The sequence below is a fragment of the Rhinatrema bivittatum genome, chromosome 8, assembly GCF_901001135.1.
Source record: "Rhinatrema bivittatum chromosome 8, aRhiBiv1.1, whole genome shotgun sequence".
NCBI classification, from domain to species: domain Eukaryota; kingdom Metazoa; phylum Chordata; class Amphibia; order Gymnophiona; family Rhinatrematidae; genus Rhinatrema; species Rhinatrema bivittatum.
The window spans coordinates 136,094,259-136,115,175 of NC_042622.1; the positions used below are offsets into that span (position 1 = coordinate 136,094,259).

The 20,917-nt window shown below is 45.5% G+C and overlaps 1 protein-coding gene across 5 annotated transcripts in view; it reads left to right on the forward strand.

Moving 5' to 3' along the window:
- The window catches only part of TRUB2 (TruB pseudouridine synthase family member 2), a 71,323-nt gene that overhangs the window by 6,940 nt on the left and 43,466 nt on the right, over positions 1–20,917 (forward strand). For all 5 annotated transcript variants that reach the window (XM_029610819.1, XM_029610821.1, XM_029610820.1 and 2 more), the window contains exons 2-5: positions 540–669; positions 7,481–7,612; positions 17,303–17,377; positions 17,893–17,954. In XM_029610819.1, the coding sequence (XP_029466679.1) occupies positions 540–669; positions 7,481–7,612; positions 17,303–17,377; positions 17,893–17,954 (399 nt within the window). The remainder of the gene's footprint in view (positions 1–539; positions 670–7,480; positions 7,613–17,302; positions 17,378–17,892; positions 17,955–20,917) is intronic.

Genomic DNA, 20,917 nt, shown 5'->3' on the forward strand with positions numbered 1-20,917 from the left:
GTGGTGTGCCAACTGTTAGCTTGCAAAATGGCTTTAAAATGAGCAGAGTAACAGCTTTTTATTTGCTTATTGCTGGAATTTTCAATATTTTTTTTGGCTTTCTTGAGCCAATTTTAGCAGTCGACTGCCACCAAATTCCGTAAAACACTCATGGACAGTCATGCCCCATGTCTTCTGAACTTAGCTTTCACTTCGACTTAATTTTTCGGGAATCCATTTTTTCATAATAAAGGTTGCTCCAGCATCACGTGCCTCATGAAATGCAGTACACTTAAAATGGTCAATCTGATGCTGTTTTTGCTATTGTATGTTCTGGTCATAAATAACAAATTTAACATGTAAGATATTGTTAAATTCCAAACTGAATGGCCTATAAAATGGTACAAAAATTATATTAGTGGGATAATCCAGTGGGGCGCTAGGGAGGGAGGCAGTTGTTATGCAACACCCAGTACAAGAAAATCGATCCATTTTAAAAAGATACAGTATGTTCATTTCATGCTAGTGAAGTTTTATGAAAAATGTCTTTTCTATCACAGGAATCCTTGAACATGTCCAGATTTGCACCAGAGGTTTACCGGACTCTGCAGGGGCTGTTTGCAGTTTATAAACCTCCAGGTGTTCATTGGAAACGGGTACGGGATTGTGTGGAGACAAATCTGTTAAAAGGTGTGTCAAAAGAATGACTTATAATCAGATGCTTCTACAATAATTATGAGTGCTTTTCTTTCAAACAAGATCCAAAAATACTTTGTAAATAAAGGAAGAATGAGCTGGTAACATATGGGGGGGGGGGGGGGGGGTAGCTGGCTTGGTGCCAACATGTTACAACTCCCCAGAAGGCAGCTGGGTTGTTGCCAGCAAGTTGGTGGAGGCCTTTAACTACTTAGCAAGATCATGGGATCTTATCTGCCAGATATTTGGGCTTCACTAGTTTTGGTAGCTGAGTAAATTATTACAAAGCTTGGTGGTACGACATGAAAGGGGGGCTACTTGTCATTTGATTAAGTATAGGAACTTGTATGCTCAGGATGGTGGAGAACCAATAAGGAAGACCACAAAAACTGACTTAGATACAAAGCAATATCTACAAGCAGTCAAGCTTCTACAGTTAGCATATGGGACTTATTTATTTAGTAAAACTTGGATTACATGCTCCAATAGATGTAGCTTCAAGTGAAGTACAAGGCCAAGGCATGTAAAATATGCAAGATAAAAATAACTGTATCTGTGCAAGACTCCCCTACCTCCTCTAAAAACAAAAACATAGTCCATCATAACCAAAGTGAACAAACTGTTACCTTTGTTCTAGTAAATTAGGTATCACCACATATCCAGTCATTGATGCAATAGTGTAGTCATGAGTGGGCTGTGGACCATCCACTTTGGGCTCCAGCCCACCCAATCAGAGCTGCTTGACACCGGAAGAAGAGCCCCGGACCCCCATCCTGCAGTGGCTGAAGAAGTGTGTGTGTGTGTGTGTGTGTGTGTGTGTGTGTGTGTGTGTGTGTGCAGAAACAGAAGGAATTAGGAAAAGACTTGATAAGGGGAAAGTGGGGAGAAAAAGACTGGGATCATCCATTTATTATAAAAATCTGACAACAAAGGTTAAAAAAAAATGTTTTTAGTGGTTAGACTTTGTATTTTGCTCTTTCTTTACAGTTTCATTGTTCAGAATTTGTTTTTTTCGGGCTTTCTATGTTGGTTTTGCTGCATATTTCTGTTTCTAATGTGTAGTCATTTCTGTATTTGGGTACAGGCTGTCTGTGTTCTGTATAAGTGATTGAGGTGCAATATTTCTGCTAGCATGTAGTTTATCTGTAGGGTTTTTTGTAGCAGTCTGACTTGCTCTGTTACCCCAGTAGGTGGTGGGGCCTGCTTTTAATATTTGCATTGGTTTCATAGATAAGGTTACTGATGTTTGAGTCCTGAGAGTTAGGGCTGTTATGGTATGGCAAAGTTGTAGGAGGGTTTTTTTGTGGGGTTTGTGTTATGTCACAAAGTGTTAAGCAGTGGAGGGATTTTGTTTTGCTGAGGTGACATCAGAATTTGAATATTTTTTTTATTTATTTATTTTTTTTGCATGCTGGGTTGAAATTTGAACTGTCCTAGTTCTGCTCTGCATCAATTCTTACGGTTATTGCTGTTTTCCATCTCATCCTACTACAGCAGTCCAGTCCTTGACAAGTGGGTTATTTCCTTCTACCAGCAGATGGAGGCAGGCAACACTGTAACATCACAGCCACTACTTAGGAGTTGGTGCTAGTAGCAGAGATCCAGTATTTTCTGCTTCCAGAAGATGGTAGGAATGGATTGGTGCAGCAGCTCAGTATTGGATCTCAGACTAGACCCCTTGGCCCAGGCCACTGGTTTAGGCCAGCAGTGCGAGCCCTTGCTCGGCTCCCAGCCCCTATGTGGGTGGTTGTTGAGCCTGATTGAGGAGCAGGTCCATTTAAAAAAAGAACAAAAAAAAAAAACACAAAGACAGAAGAGATTCAGATGCGGTCTCTTTTTTTTTTTCTTCTTCTGAGTAGGTTTTATCCTGCTTTCCTCCTTGCTTCGCTCTCCTCTTGATCTGGTTATTTCCCTCTCTCTCTCTCCTCCCCTCTTCCCCGCAGAAGCTTTGGTACTTCCCATTTGTCAAGAGCTGGACTGGTGTAGCAGGACAAGATGGAAGGAGACATTTCCTTTCCATTAGTCCTGCTATACCAGTCCAGGACCCACCCGGAAAGAGAGGCTGTATTTTGCAAGGATGTTCTCTTTGGGTATCTGGGAGCTCTGCCCTTTTTCCTTTCTTATTTAGTTTCCCCTTTTTTTCCTTCTGTTGAGGGTTACAGGAAAACTTCTTCTTGGAATTCTGGTTGAATGTTAATTATTCTGCAATTGATGGGGTCTGATCCAAAGCGTGTTCAAAAGGATACTGGCTCTCTGCAGCTAGTACCACCTCCTAAGTAGCAGCTGTAATGTCACAGAGGAAATTAGTGTTGTTTGTCTCTGTTTGCTGGTAGGGGGAAAATAGTTGTCAAGGTCTGGACTGGTATATCAGGACTAACAGTCAATTAACAGGTAAGGAAATTTCTCCTTATTGTAATTATAATGTTCTCTGCCTTTCTGGATAGAGCGTTTTATGAAAGAATACATTGGTACTTGTTTTATTACATGATTGATTGGATCTGATGTTTGTTATATTCTTTGAGGGGATTGCTCAGACTGCAGCACTGAAGGGCAGGAAGTGTGGAGTATTGATATTGATTGTTAGCAGTGCAAAAGAGGAAAAAAAATTAATTCCCTGTACGTATCTGGATCAGTCCAGACTCCTGGGTTTTGTCTCCCCACCAGCAGATGGAGACAGAGAAGTTTTGACCGACTCTGCCGTATATCCTGAGGTGCCACCTACAGTCTGTCAGTATTTATCTGTCTCCAGCAGATGGTGGAGGTGCAACACCTACAGTCTGTGGTTAGTTTAAAAAAAAAAGTGTTTTCTCAGAATTTGGCTTTTAGTTCTTTGATGTTAGTGACGGGGTTACTGTTTCTTTAAAAAAAAAAAAAAAAAAAAAATTTTTATAGCCAGCAAGAGCACTTCTATTTAGCTTCCTAGGGGGTCGGCAGGTCCTGAGGGGACCATCCTCCCTGGTATCGGGGCTCGGCTGAGAGTTGAGAGCCCTGGTTTCCAGCACAGTCCCTTATTGGGGGTGATACCGGAGAGTCCGGCTCAGTCACCCCAGGGCAGACAGGACCCGTTTTTGCTCCAGCGGTGGTGAAGACTGTAAGTCCACTGCGGTGGTTTTTAGGCACCCGTCCTCGCCGAGGGGAAAAAAAAATTCTTTTTCCTCAGCGGCTTTGCAATGCCTCACAATGCGACCTGCAAAGCTTGTGGGGACGCGCACGCGATGTGCTGTGTTCTGCTTGCCTTCCCAGAGGGGAAGGCACATCGGCGGCTGTCGGGGGAGACGTGTCTTGGCCGCGAAAGAGCTCTTTGTCATCTGAGCGATTACAGCCTCAGCCGGCAGACCCATTCCAGCTGAGCGCAGGAATGGAGGCCATTTTGGCCACATTTTGCGCAGCCGCGCAAACCTCAGAGGGGTTCTCCCTCCTCTTTTTCTGCAGCCTATTGCCCCCGAGGGAGGCTGGCAGTCAAGCAAACTACCTGAGCTGACAGAGGAGAGCCCCGAGGAGGCATCATATTCCTCCTCCGATTCTTTCTCCTCAGATTTTGTTTTGTTGCTCCGTAAGGCCTTTAAGGCCAGAAGAGCAGCACGGAGACACTCAGGAGAGGGCCCCAAGGTTCGTGCACCTCGGGGGTCCAGTGGCTCACGAAGATATGGGGGTCAAAAGATCTCGGTCTCAGGCGGGGGATCCGAAGACAAAGAGGCCTCTACGGACCTTGCCCCCTATCCGCGAGAGAATTCCTCCTCTGAGGACTCAGAGCAAGGTGCTCAGGTCCCTGCTGGGGCGTCTCATCAAGGAACGCATCCATAGGAGGATCAGGATCATGGAGGTCCTAACATTGTTTAAGGAGATGACCCAAAGATGGTCCGCCTGTTCCGCAGGGATGAGTTGGGTCCATTAATTCCTGCCATTCTTGAAAAATTTGAGTCCCCTCAGGAGAATTCTTGGATAGGTTCCGTGGATCCTGTCATGGTGGGCCTGCAGGGTCCAACCAAATCATTTCCTTTTCATCTCTCGGTTAAGGACTTCTTGTTGTTCTGGGAATGGGATACCCCTAATCTGGGCTTGAGTTCAGTACGGCAATGGACAAGTTGTATCCTTTGCCAGAAGAGGCCTTGGACCTTCTCCGTATCCCTAAGGTGGATGCGGCGGTATCTGCAGACACAAAAAAAGACTATCCCTGCGACGGTGCTCAAAGATCTCCAGGATCGGAAACTGGAGGTGCAGCTCAAAAATATTTTTGAAGTTTCGGCACTTGGCATCCGAGCTGCCATGTGCAGTAGCTTTTCCTTATGGGCAGGTCTTCGCTGGGCTCAGCAGCTACAACATAATACCACTCTAACGGAGGAAGAAGTGGTCCAAGCCGGACATCTCGAAGCGGCGGTGGCTGATAGTGCGGATGCCCTTTACGACCTTTTGTGTGCTTCAGCCTGATCCATGGTTTCAGCAGTTTGCTCCCACAGGCTTCTCTGGTTGAGAAATTGGTCAGCGGATGTTTCCTCCAAGGCTCAATTGGGCTTTTTGTCTTTTATGGGAAAACTGCTTTTTGGGAAAGACCTGGAAGACATGATTCAATCCTTGGGTGAGAACAAGGTACACCGTCTACCTGAGGTTAGGCCAAAGACGAGGGGCGCATTTCTGGCTCACTCACGCTTTCGGGGGAATCGGCGATTCTGTTCGTCCTGGTCTTCTGGATCTTCTTTTCAACAGCCATTGGGAAGAGAACAGTCCTGGTCCCAGTCCTTTCGAGGCCGGTGCTTCGGCAGACCAGGTGCTCAGCAGTCCTCCAGTGGACCCAAGTCCTCCCAATGATATGAGGCTGGTCCATTCCTCGGCTCCAGTGGTGGGAGGCAGGTTGTCTCAATTTTACGAGGAATGGGCTATTCTTGACTTCGGACCAGTGGGTACTCAATGTGATAAAACAAGGTTACGCATTAGATTTTGCACGGCGCCTTCCAGATCGGTTTCTTGTCTTCCCATGCTCGTATGTCAAGAAGCACGGGACGGTAAAGGACACATTGCAGCATCTCCTCGACCTCGGGGCAATTGTAACAGTTCTCCTTGTGGAGCAGCGGAGAGGCCGTTACTCCATTTACTTCATGGTGCCAAAGAAGGAGGGCACCTTCTGGTCCATTCTCGACTTAAAAAGAGTAAACAGACGCCTCTGGATTTCATGTTTTTGCATGGAAACTTTGCGATCCGTCATCGCATCGATGCAAAAGGGAGAGTTCTTGGCGTCTCTGGATCTCATGGAAGCATACCTGCACATTGGCATCCAGTCGACCACCAGAAATTCCTGAGGTTCACCATCCTAGGGCAACATTACCAGTTTCGTGCCCTGCCATTCCGCCTCGCCACAGCATCTAGGACTTTTATCAAGGTGATGGTTGTTGTGGCTGATTCGGGCAAAGTCAGAATTGCTTTGCCACGCGGTGGTTCATCAGGTGGTTCAACTGTTGGAATCACTCGGATGGGTGGTCAACTTTGCCAAGAGTCACCTGATTCCTTCTCAGTCCTTGAAATTTCTAGGGGCCCGGTTCGATACACGACTGGGCTGGGTTTTTCTAATGGGGGAACGCATACTGCAGGAGCAGCTTTGGGATCTATTAGGCAAGCATCCTCCCAGAGTCCGGGATTATTTGCGGGTCCTTGGTTCGATGGCGTCCACCCTTGAGTTGGTCCCCTGGGCATGGCTCATATGAGACCTCTGCAGTCAGCGTTGCTTTCCCGTTGGAGTTCGGTGTCGGACAATTTCATCTTCCGCTGCTTCTTACAGACTCTGCTTGTTCCAGTCTAGATTGGTAACTCAGACAATTTGAGCCACGGGGTTTCTCTGGAAGTTCCCGATTGGACCGTGGTCACTACGGACGCCAGTCTCTCTGGTTTGGGAGCGGTGTGTCAGGAGAAGTTGGTACAGGACCAGTGGTCGAGGGAGGAATCCCAGTGGTCGATCAATCGTCTGGAGACCAGAGCGGTCAGATTGGCTCTCCAGGCCCTACAATCGAGGCTGCAAGGGAAGTCTGTCAGGACAATGCGACCACAGTGGCTTACATCAATTGGCAAGGAGGAACCAGGAGTCGACCGGTGGCGAGCGAACTTCCTCTGGGTCTGGCAGAGCAGTAATGGAGGATTTATACTGTATGACTTTATTTGCTAGGTTTCTGGGAAAAACTCTGTGATGTGTACCCAATCTAGCTTTATCCAACTCTCCTAGTACTAGGAGTAGGAGTCCAGATATTGACGGAGTTGTGCAGGGTCGGTGAAGATGTACCTATTATTCTGATACAGCAAAATACATCTGCAAGGAAACCTCAAAAGTTGCCCCTGAGGCAGCTCTGTCTAAAAGAGCGAAACTCTGCCAGTTGGGCATTTTAATAAAGGGCTTGTTTTCGTCATCCAATTCCTCTTGTCTTCACTATTAAAATAAGTTGGAGAGTGTCACAGAATATCAAATGTGTAATATTGTAAGGAGAGCATCAGTCCTCTAGCCTAATAATGGTCACTCCATTTTTTATGGTACAAATTACACCCTTTTTGGAAGAATATTTTCTGTCTATTTTATGATGGTGTTCTCGAGGAACCATTGTATGTGTGTAGAATACAAATGCTTTCAAATATATTCTTTACAGTTATTTATTATACTTTTTTAAGTCAGTTGGGGTTTAAGGAATACTAGTGTGGTATTGGAATCATGTGGTAACTAAACTAAGGAGGTTTTGTATTTAAATACCTCAGTGAAAAGGCTTGATGCTGATTGTGACCAACGTGAGAGTATTTTCATGTAACAGGTGCGTTTTTTTTGTCCTTTCAGATCTGAACTCCTTGAAACAGCCAGCCCCTCGTCAGCAAGTTCGGTTCCTGCCAAGTACTTTGGAGGGCAGCGGTGGCACAGAATTGACCCTTACTGCTACCATTCTACCAGTCCTAGCTGACCACTCACTGGGTATGTACAGATTCTATATTACATTTAGCTTTTGAACTTAGTTGCATGAGTGTGTGTCTCTCTGCAGATTGTAATATATTTTCTCGAGCAACACAAGACATATCAAAAGACATTGAGATGCCTGAGCTTTTGAGATGTGATATGTGGAGTAGAGCTTTCTTCTGTGGTTTTTTCACCTGTAATTGACTGGCATTGGAAAAAGGGACCTATATGGTTTCAAACCTCATACTATCTTGGATAATTTCTATGTCAGTTTAATAAATGTTAATACAGCCTGCAAACAAGCCAGTCATGGGATAAAAGGCAGTGTTCTATTGTGGACTGATAATTGGTTAAAGTTAGGAAGCAAAGAGTATTATTAAACAGGCAGCTTCCTGAACATACTCAGATCAGTCCAGACCAGCAGGTAATGCATCCCTTCCAGCAGATGGAGTCAGAGAACTAAACTTTGAGGCACTGCTACTTAACTGTGAGTGCCACCTGCAGACCCTTAGTATTTCTCGGACTCCAGCAGATGGTAGTGATGCACACCTGCAGGCTGATAGTTTAAAAAAAAAAAATAAATCAAAGATAGTTAGGTAGTGAGTGCTAGGTACAAGAAAACTGGACGCTTCCTGAGGTGTTAGGCATCTTCGTGGGCCATCCCTCAGGTGGAGCTAGGTGACCAGAGGCTTGGATACCCCTGTCTAAGTTTGTCCTCAACATACTGTAAACCCCGCCCCCTGGGAAGTAACACACACCCCAAGTCCCCGCTAGAGTAGTCGCTAAACTGGCCGTTTAATGTAAGGGGTGGTTGTTAGCTGTGGGCAACAAGGTTTACAAGAATAAAGAATTATTTCATAGGAAAATACCCCACTTAGACTCAAACTGATAGTTTTGTTAGAGCTAATAACTTCTTTATAAAAAAAACTTTTAGTTTGTTATATAACTTTCTGAAGGTATCTCAAATACAACAGATTCAACAACATAAGTTAGAAAAATATAAATACAACAAAATTTGCTTCCTCTATCCTTTCAATTATGTATCCTTCCTTTTCATTTTCATAAATTTCTCAGTCTTTACACATAACCTCTAACATGCTTTTCGGTCCATTCTCCTTTTCCTTTCCTTTTCCTACAAAGAATTTTTTTTATATTGTCTTTGGTTTAGTGAGCTCACCAGTTGAAGACCGGTGGGGCCCTTTCTTTCAGGTTGCACTTCTTCTTTTCAAAGAGTCCAGTTTTCTGCGCTGCAGGTTCCTTAGGCACCTACTACCTATCTAAAAAAACTAATTAAAAGAAACTATCTACTCTATTTTTTTTTTTAACACTATCTAACTAATGGAAATAAATGAATAATTATAATCCCTCTAACTAAACTCTTAACCAGACAGTCTTAAAAAAAAAAATATTCCAATAGATGAAAGGGTTCTTTATGCATCAGCATAGTATACAGATACTAACCCTCTTTGGAAAGTAAAAATGGAAAGGCTTAATTGTAGGCACTTAGGCATATAAATATAGTGATTTTTTTTTTCTTTTTATTTGTGCCTCAGCTTTCACAATATTTCTTAAAGCTTAAGAAATACCTTTTAAAATAAATATAGAATCCTCAGACTCCTAAATGATTCTTTTACTTTCAGAAAGTTACAGCAACTAAACAGAGGTCCTGCATTCCTAGCAGCCAGGTTTATATTCAACCTGCTTCAGAGAGGAAATCAATTAGCCCACTGTCAGTTCAAAACCAACAAACTTCTTACAAAAGTTTCTTAGGGCTAAAGAAATTCGTTTTAAATCAATATAGGATCCTTAGATTCCTAAATGATTCCTTTTAAATTCAGACAGTAACAACAGCTTAACAATGAACTGTCTTCCTAGTAGCCAGGGTTAAGTTCAACCAGTTCAGAGAGGAGGTTTGTTACAATAATTAGCCACTGTCAGCTTAAAACTAACAAAACTTCAACAAAATTCTTTTCCCTTTCTTTTCTTTTAAGAGTCCCTATTACAATCACAAGCTAGAGCCAAACTCCCGCGGGGCTCTCTAAGTTAACTAAGACTCTCATTCATACACTCACCCCCTCACTGTCATAAAAAACTAAAAAAAAAATGCCTTTGAGAGAGAGGATCTTCTTATACACAACCTTCCTCTCTCAAGGCTACCCACCCACTCACTGTTTAACTGTCCCACTTGGAATGCTGACAGCAGCCGTCCCAAGCTCAGTGACCCTGTGACAGCCACATCCACACAGAACCTCCATTCAGACACACCTAAACTTGCCCTCTTTATTCCCCCTTACCTCTTTTTAGCACTTTTTTTTCTTTTTTTCAATTTCTTTTCCCTTCTTTGCTTTTCCCCCTACACCAATTTCCCAGCCTGAGATCCAGGGAATTGCATTTTGTTTTTTTAATTTTAACCCTTATGGGTTACAGTACCACTCTGTCAGATAGCCAGGGGTCCTGGTTCCCTCTAGGCCTTGGACAGGGATGTGTTAAGCTAATAAACCTTTTAAGTTTAAAAAAAAAAAAGATGAGACAGGCAAAAGAACTTAGCAGGAAAGTCTGTTGGGAGTCGGTGGTGGGCCTTGTCAGCGGGAGTTGCTGGCCAGGACTGAGAGGTGGAGGACAGTGCGGCGGTTGGCAAGCCATTAGCTTGAGGCTCGAACGGTACTGCTCGTGCCTGGGAGGGGATCGCGGGGCGTCTTACCTTTCGGTTGCAGTCTTGCGCGCCGGTGGGGCTGACAGTGTAGTGACTGCCCCAGTGGGGACCGAATCTTTTTCCCGGTGGCAGCTCGGTGGCTGGAGTCTGCACTGGATGCCAGGCCTAGTGGGAGAGCGCAGCTCAGCGCCTTTTGGGCATATGGCTGCCTGCTGCGCGACTGAACCCTTGCTCCCTTTGCTCAGAGTGCATATCGTGACAGGAGGGTCCCTTGGGCCGCACAGGGAATCTCAGCCGGAGATCGAAGGGCCCATTTCTCTTACTGCCAGCGAAGCTGAGCAGGAGATTGTTGTGCAACTGGAAGACTCCCCTCCCACTTTCTCCCCAGTGAGGCAGAGTACCTCTGAGGGGGAGGCGGCTGGCAGCCCCCAGACTTGGGGGAGGATGAGTCGGGGGATTTTTACCCAGATTTTATCCTCCTAGCCAGGTAGGCCTTGTGGAGGAGGAGAAGTGCAGAGTGAAAATGGGTGGAGGAACGCTGGCAGTCCCCCATGGGTAAGAGGCCTCTCAGGGGCCTGGCGATATCCTACAACACCTGGGGTTACATTGTGCGGCTGCCGAGGGCTGCCCCTGGGACAATGAGGACTTGGATCAGTCGCAGCAGGACCCCTCGAATCTGTAACCGATCCGGATGCACTGCCACCCCCCGACATGGTTGGGGCTAAGGATGACCCTGACCTGGACAAGTTTCTAGTCCTGGAGGGAGATGATCGCGAGTGTTGCATCTGTTTAAGAGGGAAGAGCTGTGGCCACTCATTCCTCAGGTGCTGGAGGAATTAGGAGTGAAGGTCGCTCAGGAGGAGTCGGATAATGAGAGCATTAACCCAGTCCTGGACGGACTGAGGGGACCCACTAGCACCCTTCCATTATCCAAGAAGATTCGAAAGTTGGTGAACCGGGAATGGGACTCTCCAGATGCTGGCCTGAAGGTGGGCTGAGCAATGGCCTAACTCTATCCATTAATGGAGGATTCCCTGGAGCTGCTGAGGATTCCGAAGGTGGATGCGGCAGTTTCAGTGGTCACCAAGAAGACGACAATTTCTGTGGCCGGGGCAGCACCCTAAAGGATGTCCAGGATTGTAAGCTGGAGGTGCAGCTCAAGCGGATGTTTGAAGTCTCTGCACTGAGTCTACGTGCGTCTGTCTGTACCAGTTTGATGCAAAGGGCCTGTCTGTGTTGGGTTCAGAAGGGTCCAACAGCGGTACCTTGTAGGCCGCTAGCCTGGAGGCAGGCATAGCCTATATGGCGGATGCTCTGTATGATTTGGTGCGTATGTTGGCTTGCTGCATGGTCTCCTCAGTGGTGGCCTGTAGGCTTCTGTGGTTACGTAACTGGTCGGCTGAGTTGTCGTCCACAGTCCAGCTCTGTAACTGTCTCTTAAAAGAGAAGCTGTTGTTATTTGGAGAAGATTTGGATCAGTTGATGAAAGTCTTGGGGGAGTCCAAGGGGAATAGATTGCCAGAGGATAGGAAGCCCAGTAAGAAGGTGTTCCCATCTCAAGCTTGTTTTCAGGATTCCCATAGGTTTTGTTCCTGCAAGTCCTTGTCTGGATCCGCCTTGAAACAGGGCGGTGGGTATCAGCAGTCCTTTTGGGGAGCCCGCAGATTGGGCAGAGAAGGTGTTAGGCAGGGCGCTGGGACGGAAAATCAGCCCAATGAAGCCAGTGGTCCCCACTCTTTCGTAGAAGCTGTAGGAGGCAGATTGTCCAACTACTATGAGGAGTGGGAAACGATTACCTCGGACCGCTGGGTGCTGGAGGTAATACGAGAGGTATACGCTCTAGATCTTTGTGGCCACCTCGGGAGGCCTTTGTAGAGTTCCCCGTGGTTTCACACAACAAACAAGAGGTAGTGTGGGGGACTCTGTGGAGATTGCTCGCCCTAAAGGCCATTGTTCCTATCCCTCCAGAGGAGCAGGGACAGGGAAGGTATTCAGTTTACTTTGTGGTCCCAAAAAAGGAGGGCTCCATTCGTCCCATTCTCGATTTGCAGAAATTGAACCGGTTTCCTTCAAGTCCCATGCTTTCGCATGGAGATGCTGCATACCCTGATTGCAGCAGTTCATAAAGGAGACCTTACAGAGGCGTACCTGCACATTCCCATTTGGAAGGAACATCAGCAGTTTCTTAGTTTCAGTTCAGAGCCCTTTCTTTTGGTTTGGCGACGGTGTCCCGTACATTCACAAAGGTGATGGTGGTGGTGGCTGTGGCTCTTTGCAAGGATGGAATTTTGATCCACCCGTATCTGTACGATTGGTTTGAGCTAAATCCAGGGAGGAATGCGAGAGGTCTCTCCGAAGGGTGATGATCACCTTACAGTCGCTCAGTTGGGTTATCAATGTGCAGAAGAATCATTTGGAGCAGACTCAGTCGTTAGTTTATTTTGGGGCCCATTTCGACTCTCAGCAAGACAGTCTTCTAGCAGCGGACCGGGTGACGAAGTTGCAGTCTCAGGTGAAGCGTCTTCTTCGTCTGGAGGTGCCCACGGTGTGGGATTATTTACAGGTCCTGGGGTCCATGGCATCCACATTGGACTTGGGCCTTTGCGCACATGAGACCGCTTCAGCGAGTGCTGTTGTCCAGGTGGAATCCCTGCTCAGAGGCTTTCATCTTTCCTTGCCTCTGCTTCGGGTGTCCAAGTCCAGTCTCTCATGGTGGCTGTCTCATCCCAGTTTAGAGAAGGGAGTGGATCTGGAGCCTCCGGACTGGGTGGTGGTTTCCACGGACACAAGCCTCTCCGGCTGGGGAGCAGTGTGCTTGGGCTGGTCAGCGCAAGGTCTGTGGCGGCCGGAAGAGAAGTTCTGGTCCATTAATTGACTCGAGAAGAGGGCAGTCCATCGAGCCCTGGAGGTTTTTCTGCTTCTGGACCAGGGTTGCATGGTTTGGGTGTTCTCTGACAACACGATGGCTGTAGCATACATTAGTCGACAGGATAGCACGAAGAGCATTGCCATGGCACTGGAGGCCCAGAGATTATTTGCCTGGGCGGAGCATCATCTCTAAGGTCTAGCCGCATCACATGTAGCGGGAATAGACAACGTGCAGGCGGACTTCCTCACCAGGCAACAATTGGATCCTGGGGAGTGGGGGTAGTCCCCAGAGGTGTGGAACCACATTTGCGTGAGGTGGGGCACTCCCCAGTTGGATCTTATGGCGATACGACTCAACTCGAAGGCGAAGAGATTCTTCAGACGAAGAAAGGAACTCTGTTCGATGGGCCTTGATGCTCCGGTGTGCCTTTGGCCAACGGGAATCCTTCTGTATGTTTTTCCTTCTTGGCCTCTCGTAGGTCGGGTTCTCGGGTGCATAGCATCGCATTCCAGGAGCGTTGTCTTGGTGGTGCCGACGTGGCCACGGAGACCGTGGTTCGTAGATCTGGTGCAGCTCACGGTAGAAGGTCCTCTCAGACTGGCTTATCTTCCATTGTTGTTGCATCAGGGTCCCATATTTTTGGATTGGGAGGATCGCTTTTGTCTCGCGGCTTGGCTTTTGAGAGATGGAGACTATGCTTAAAAGGTTACTCTAAACAGGTCATCTCCACACTTCTTCAGTCCAGATGTCCAGCAACCTCTATGGTTAAGGTCTGGAAACTGTTTGAAGTATGGTGCCTTCAGCGTCATCTGGATACTCTGACGGTGGAGGTATCTCATGTGCTGGATTTCCTGCAGCAGGGGTTGTCCAAGGATTTGGCATACAACTTGCTTCGTGTGCAGGTGGCTGCCTTGGGAGTACTCAGAGGCAGGTTTTAGGGTAGGAATATGTCCACTCATCCAGATGTTGTTAGATTCCTCAAAGGGGTTAAACTGTTATGTCTCCAGTGTGAAAGATTTGTCCAGATTGGAGTCTTAAACTTGGTATTTCGTGTCCTCTGCGGACCCCTCTTTGAGTCTTTCAGAAGAGCAACCCTGAAAGATTTGACTTTGAAAGCAGTTTTTCTAGTGGCTGTTTGTTCAGCTAGAAGGATTTCTGAACTTCAGGCTCTGTTGTGTAGGAACCCATTTTTGCGGATCTCCAGAGATGGAATCTCATTGAGAACAGTACCTTCCTTTGTTCCTAAGGTGGTGTCTTCCTTTCAGGTCAATCAGACTAGACCTTCCAGGGTTTCCAGAGTGGTCAAAAGATTGTCCTCAGGATAGAGAATTACATCTTTTGGATGTGTGGTGGACTCTGCTTCAATATTTGGAAGTTACTAATGCTTTTCGTCGCTCAGATCATCTGTTTGTTCTCTTCAGTGGATTGAAGAAAGGGGACAAGGCCTCTAAGGCTACCATATCCCTTTGGCTTAGGGAGGCCATTTGCTCGGCTTACATATGTAAGGGGAGACAGATTCCTGTGGGTTTGAGGGCACACTCCACTAGGGCACAGGCTGCGTGCTAGGCTGAGTGTCAGCTACTGTCCCCACAGGAGATTTGTAGGGCTGCAGTGTGGTCATCGATTCATGCCTTTACCAGGCATTATCGTCTGGATGTCAGGACGCAGGACGAGCCATCCTTTGTGCTAGAGCGTCCTGTGTGTGGGTCTTTTGGGGGCCCACCCAGTTTAGGGGTGCTTGAGTACATCCCATTGGTCTGGACTGATTTGGGTATGTTCAGGAAAGGAAAATTGGATCTTACCTACTAATTTTCATTCCTTTAATACCACAGATCAGTCAAGAGACCCTCCCAGTTGATTCTGAAAGACTGATTTTCCTGCCAAGCTTTGCTTATTAGTAAAGATTATTTTTCTTAGAGGTGATTTGAGTGGAGCAGGATTCAATTCCTTGTGTTTGGTTCTTGATGAACAAAGTTTATAGCTCTATTTGAAGGGGTTTCTAAAGTATCTTGGCTTGGGTACAGGTCAATACTGAGGGTCTGCAGGTGGCACTCTCGGTTAAGCAGCAGTGCCTCAAAAGTTTTGTACTCTGACTCCATCTGCTGGAAGGGATGCATAACCCACTGGTGTGGACTGATCTGTGGTATTACAGGAATGAAAATTAGCAGGTAAGAACCAATTTTCCTTTCCAATGGAGAGAGGCAAATAGTGGAGTGTCCTAGGATAAATACTGGGATCAGTATTGTTTAATTTAATAATGATCTGGAAAAGAGAGCAGTAAGCGAGGTGATAGTTTGCAGATGACACAAAATTATTCCAAGTAAATAAAACATAAGCAAACTGAGGAATTGTAGGAAGATTTTGCCAGGCTGTGGAACTAGGCATCTAAATGGTAGATGAAATTTAATGTGGAGATGCAAAGTGATGCAATGAGGGAAAAATATATAGGCACACATTTATGGGTTCTGTTTTAGGAGTCACCATCAGGAAATGAATCTTGGAGTCATTGTGAGCAATACATTGACATCCAAAGCTCAGTGTGTGGAAACAGTATTAAAAAGAAAAAAAAAAAGGCAGCAAATAGAATGTTTGGAATTATTTGGAAAGGAACAGAGAATAAAACTGAAACTACTATACTACACGTTGAGTACTATGTGCAGTTCTGGTCATCCTATCTCAAAAAAGGTATAGTGGAACCAAAAAGATATAGAAAAGGGCAACAAAAATGATAAAGGGGATGGAATGGCTCCTTCATGAAGAAAGGTTAACCAGGTTAGGGCTCTTCATATACCAAATATACCTATCTGGCTAACTTAACGGAGATATTCAGTGGTGTGGCTGCACTGCTAAATACCCCGGCTATCTTAAAGTTAGCAGGTTATGTCAAACTAGTTAACTTTAAGATAACTCTGGTTGGCCCATAGGGCTATCTGCATTAATTAACTTATGCGGCTAACTCTGGCCCACCCCAAAACGGCTCCCAGCTGCCTCCAGAATGCCTCCAACTTATGTGCCTAAATTCTAGGCGCACATCTTGGTGTGCACCTAAAATTTAGGCACATATGGTACTGAATATCCCCGGCCCGCTATTTTAGATGGATAACTTTTCAGTTATCCATCTAAATGACTTTTGAATATTGACCTCAAGGTTTATAAAATCATGAGTGGCGTGGAACAGGTTACTAGGGGACGGTTATTTACCCTTTAAGATAGTACTAGGTCTAGAGAGACAGGTCATGAAACTGACTGATAGCAGCCAGATTAAAAACAATTTGTAAGAGGTTTTTTTTTTTTTTTTCAGTTAATGCACAATTAAACTGTGGCATTTGTTGTCAGAGGATATGGTCAAAATATAAGTAGTATAGCTGGATTTAGAAAAGGTTTGGACAAGTTTCTGGTCCATTAACAATTAATTATTCACCAGGCAGATTGAGGATCACCATCTCTTCTAGGAATGATCAGCAGGGAAGAGATCTTCCCATTAAGATCCAGCTGGCACTTCTAGGTGACTCAGATTGGCCACTGTCAGAGACAGGATGCTGGGCTCGATGGACCATTGATCTGACCCAGCATGGCACCTCTTAAGTTCTAGGACCATTATGGTTTCTGGACCCATGTGTTTCATGGGTATGAAATATTTCAGATCCTGTGTCCTGATTGTTTTTATCCACTACTTTAAAAAAGAATACAATGACAAACATTTAAGAAACTTTAAACAAAGTTTAACTTAGCAAAAATATAAACATTTAAGTTGGAATCACCTCATGCTTTTAGCACCCCTAGTCAGAACTTTGCCTGTCACTACATGCTCTGTGGAAAAGGCTTTCAAAGATTGTAAACATTTATGTCAGTTCCCAAGTTAAATAAAAAATCTGAGCGCAAAGGGAAGCAATAGAAGAATGACAAGAATGCATGCAAGTGCAGCGAATTGCAGGCCATGGTGTACTTGCTCGTTAGCCAACTTCTATATAAAGGAGGACTTTACTGCAGCAATGGAAGAAGCATTACTTGTACACGGTTTGTGATGAAGGGAACATCATAATGCTTTGGCTTGTGCGACTTTTAACCAACTGCCTACAATTTTGTTTCTCATAAGGCTGCCGTAAAACTTGGATAATTATTGTGCTGTTATGCTTTTAGATTTCTGTGTTGCAAGTGGTAAAACTGGCTTTTCTTTCCTCTGCAGCAAAAGGACCAAACTACTCTTATTTGAAAATTGGAGCAGGCCACCGCCTTGACGCCAGGTCTTCGGGAGTGCTCGGTATGTTCTTTTTGGTAAACAAAGACGCACAGGTGACCTTGTGGGGAGGTTATATTGCAGATATCTCAGATACAGCTTTCATTTTGTTTCTCAGGGTTTTTTTTATTTGTCCTTTAGAATGGTTGGCTATGGGCGAATGGTTAAAGAGCACTAAAATGACACCACCTTCATAGAAAATAGTTTTGAATGTGGAGGTTGATCTGATGCTTTCAGAACTAATTTTGTGTGATGGAGTCTGTCAGGATCTCATAGTCAAGAATTTGAAAGTATGATGTATCAAAACATAGAAAATTGCTACCAAATTATGTTTGTGATATCTGTTTCCTAATTAGCCATAAGACAAATAACCATCATCAGGCGGAGATAATGGGCTAGAAATACTTTTGAGGAAATGGTGCAAAAGAAAAGAAGTGAGGTTGTCTGTAATCTAGAGGGGCATGAAATATTCTAGGAGAAGAATCCTGGTTTAAACAAATGTATGTATCTGAATACAGCTTTCTCCTGTTTGTTTTCAGTGCTTGGAGTGGGCCATGGAAACAAGCTGCTGACTTATATGTATGAGTCCCATCTCACTAAGGTGCGACATAAGAACTGCCATATTGGATCAGGCCAAGGGTCCATCAAGCTCAGTATCCTTTTCCACCAGTGGCCAATCCACATCACAAGTAGCTGGCAGGATCCCAAATAGTAGTTAGATTCCATGTTGCTTATGCCCAGAGATAAGCAATGGTTTCTTCGAGTCTACCAGGCTTTTCCTCCAGGAACTTGTCCAAACCTTTTTTTAAACCCAGCTATGCTAACTGCCTTTACCACATCCTCTAAAGCAAACCGGAAACTGATCCAATATAGCAGTTGCGACCAAGACAAGAGGATCAGTGAACACCAGGAGTTCTTTATTTTGCACAAAACATTTTGTCTTTACCACATCCTCTGGTATTGAATTTAAAGCTTAATTGTGTACTGAGTGAAAAAGTATTTTTTCAGATTAGTTTTAAATGTGCTATTTAGTAACTTTGGGGAAGATTTTCAAAGGGTTACGCGCGTAAGATACACGTGCAAGCCCCGGGATGCACATATGTCCCAGGGCTTGCAAAAAGGGGCGGGCCTGGGGGCAGGTCCTGAGCCTCCCGGCACAGCGGCCATTTGCCGCTGTGCCCGGGATTGCGGGCCCGGCCGTTGGCTGGCGCGCGTAACTTCTTCAACAAAGGTAAGGGGGAGTTTTAGGTAGGGCTGGGGGGCGGGTTAGGTAGGGGAAAGGAGGGCAGGGGGGGGGGGGGGGGAACGGAGGCAGGCTGTGTGGCTCGGCATGCGCAAGTTGCACAATTATGCACCCCCTTGCGCGCGCCGACCCTGGATTTTATAACATGCGCGCAGCTGTGTGCGCATGTTATAAAATCGGGTGTAGATTTGTTCGTGCCGGGTTGCGCGAACAAATCTGCGCCTGTGTGCAGGTTTTAAAATCTACCCCTTTATATAATGCTCCCTAGTCTTTTTTTTATTTTTTTGAAAGAATGAACAACTAATTCACATTTACCTGTTCCAGTCCACTTATGATTTTATAGCCCTTCTGTCATGTTTCTCTTTAGCTGTTTCTTCTCAAAGCTGAAGAGCCTTAACCTCTCTAGCCTTTCCTCATAGGGGAACTGTTCCATACTAGGAGTTATTACCAGGAAAAGGTTCTAGGTGTCATTGTGGACAGTACTTTGAAATCCTTAGCTCAGTGTCTTGAGGTGGTCAAAAAAGCAAACAGGAATTACTAGGAAAGGAATGGTGAATAAAACAGAGAATATCATATTCTCCCAGGACAAGCAGGATGGTAGTCCTCACATATGGGTGATGTCACTGGACGGAGCCCTATCACGGAAAACTTTCTGTCAAAGTTTCTAGAAACCTTTGACTGGCACACTGAGCCCACTGAGCATGCCCAGCATGCCATGACCCCTGCAGCCACAGGGGTCTCCCTTCAGTCTCTCTCTTTTTTTTTTTTCCACGTTGCTGTTAGCCTCGCATTTAAGAAGCTCTGTGAGTTCTCTCACAAATATTTCCTCGCGGAAATTCGAATTTTTCATTTCAAAAATTCCCTACACGGGTCTCCCTTCAAACAACGTTTGCTGAGTACCATTCCAGGGGTTATTTTCAGCCGGTTCCTGCCATCTCACATCTGTGTCCGCAGGCCACTGACCGTCCCCGGCCTTATTTTTAATCATGGCTACGGGGTTTAAAAAGTGTCCAAACTGCCCCCAAACGATGTCAATTACAGACCCGCATGAAATATGCGTACTTTGCCTCGGTCCCAGTCACAATGTCCACGCACGTTCCACCTGCGCACAGATGACTCCAAAGTGCAGGCGTGCCAGTCTCGATAAGATGGAGAATCTCTTCAAAAAAAGTTACTCCATCGACATCTACACAATCATCACCGATACTAATACACTCTTCCATCGAGCAAAGTCACCAGGAAAAGAAGAAAAAAAGAAGGGAGACCAGGGATCATGGCATGCTGGACAAGCTCAGTGTGCCAGTCAAAAGTTTCTAGAAACTTTGATAGAAAGATTTCCGTGATAGGGCTCTGTCCAGTGATGTCACCAATATGTGAGGACTACATCCTGCTGTCCTGGGAGAACACCTGTTACAGGTAAGCAACTCTGCTTTACCTCTGTATTGCTCCAATGTTTGACTGCATCCAGAATACTGTGTGCATTTCTAGTCACCACATCTCAAAAAAGATAAAGAACTGGAAAAGTTTCATAGAGAGACAATCAAAATGGGAAACTACAGTTTGGATTACTTTTCCCTGTATGCAGCACTTTGCACTTGTGCACATTAAATTTAATCTGCCATTTGGATGCTGAGTCTCCCAATTCTTATTAGGTCATCCTGCAGTATCTCGCATCAACTTATGATTTGATAACTCAGAATAATTTTGTGTTGTCTGTAAATGTGATCACTTCAGTCGTTCCCTTTTCCAGATTATCTATAAATATATTAAAAAGCCCAATCACGAAGTGTATTTGGGGGAAGTGACGTCATGCCGACAGATGATGGCTTAGACCAATAGCTCCGGACTCCGACCTAGACAGTCCCTCCCGATAAAGAGCCATCAAAGCATTGCGACTATTTTCTCACACATCCCCAGCTGCCTACAACCCCCGTGATATCGGTCCATAAAAAAAGCACCTGATATCAGGCAGTTCTCGTTCGACCTGACGGCAGCGAAATCGATCGGGGAGACCAGTGCGGGGAATCTAAGAGAAAATGGTGCTGCCGCAGCAAACAGTGTGCTCAGGGAAGAAGAAAACAATGGCAACACACAAAGTTCTGATTTACTCCTCTCCAGAGCAGATTACCAACAATGATTCAGTGAATTTAGATCTGATATGGGGGCTTCTGAAGCTACAAACCATTGTCGCCGAACTAAGAAACGAGTGCTTAGAGATGGGGCTGCGCCTGGAAGCAGTGGAGCAGAGGCAAGAAGAACAGGAAATAATGGCGAAGGAGATGCAGCAGTCGTTTCAAGCGATCCGTGATGAAAATATCAAG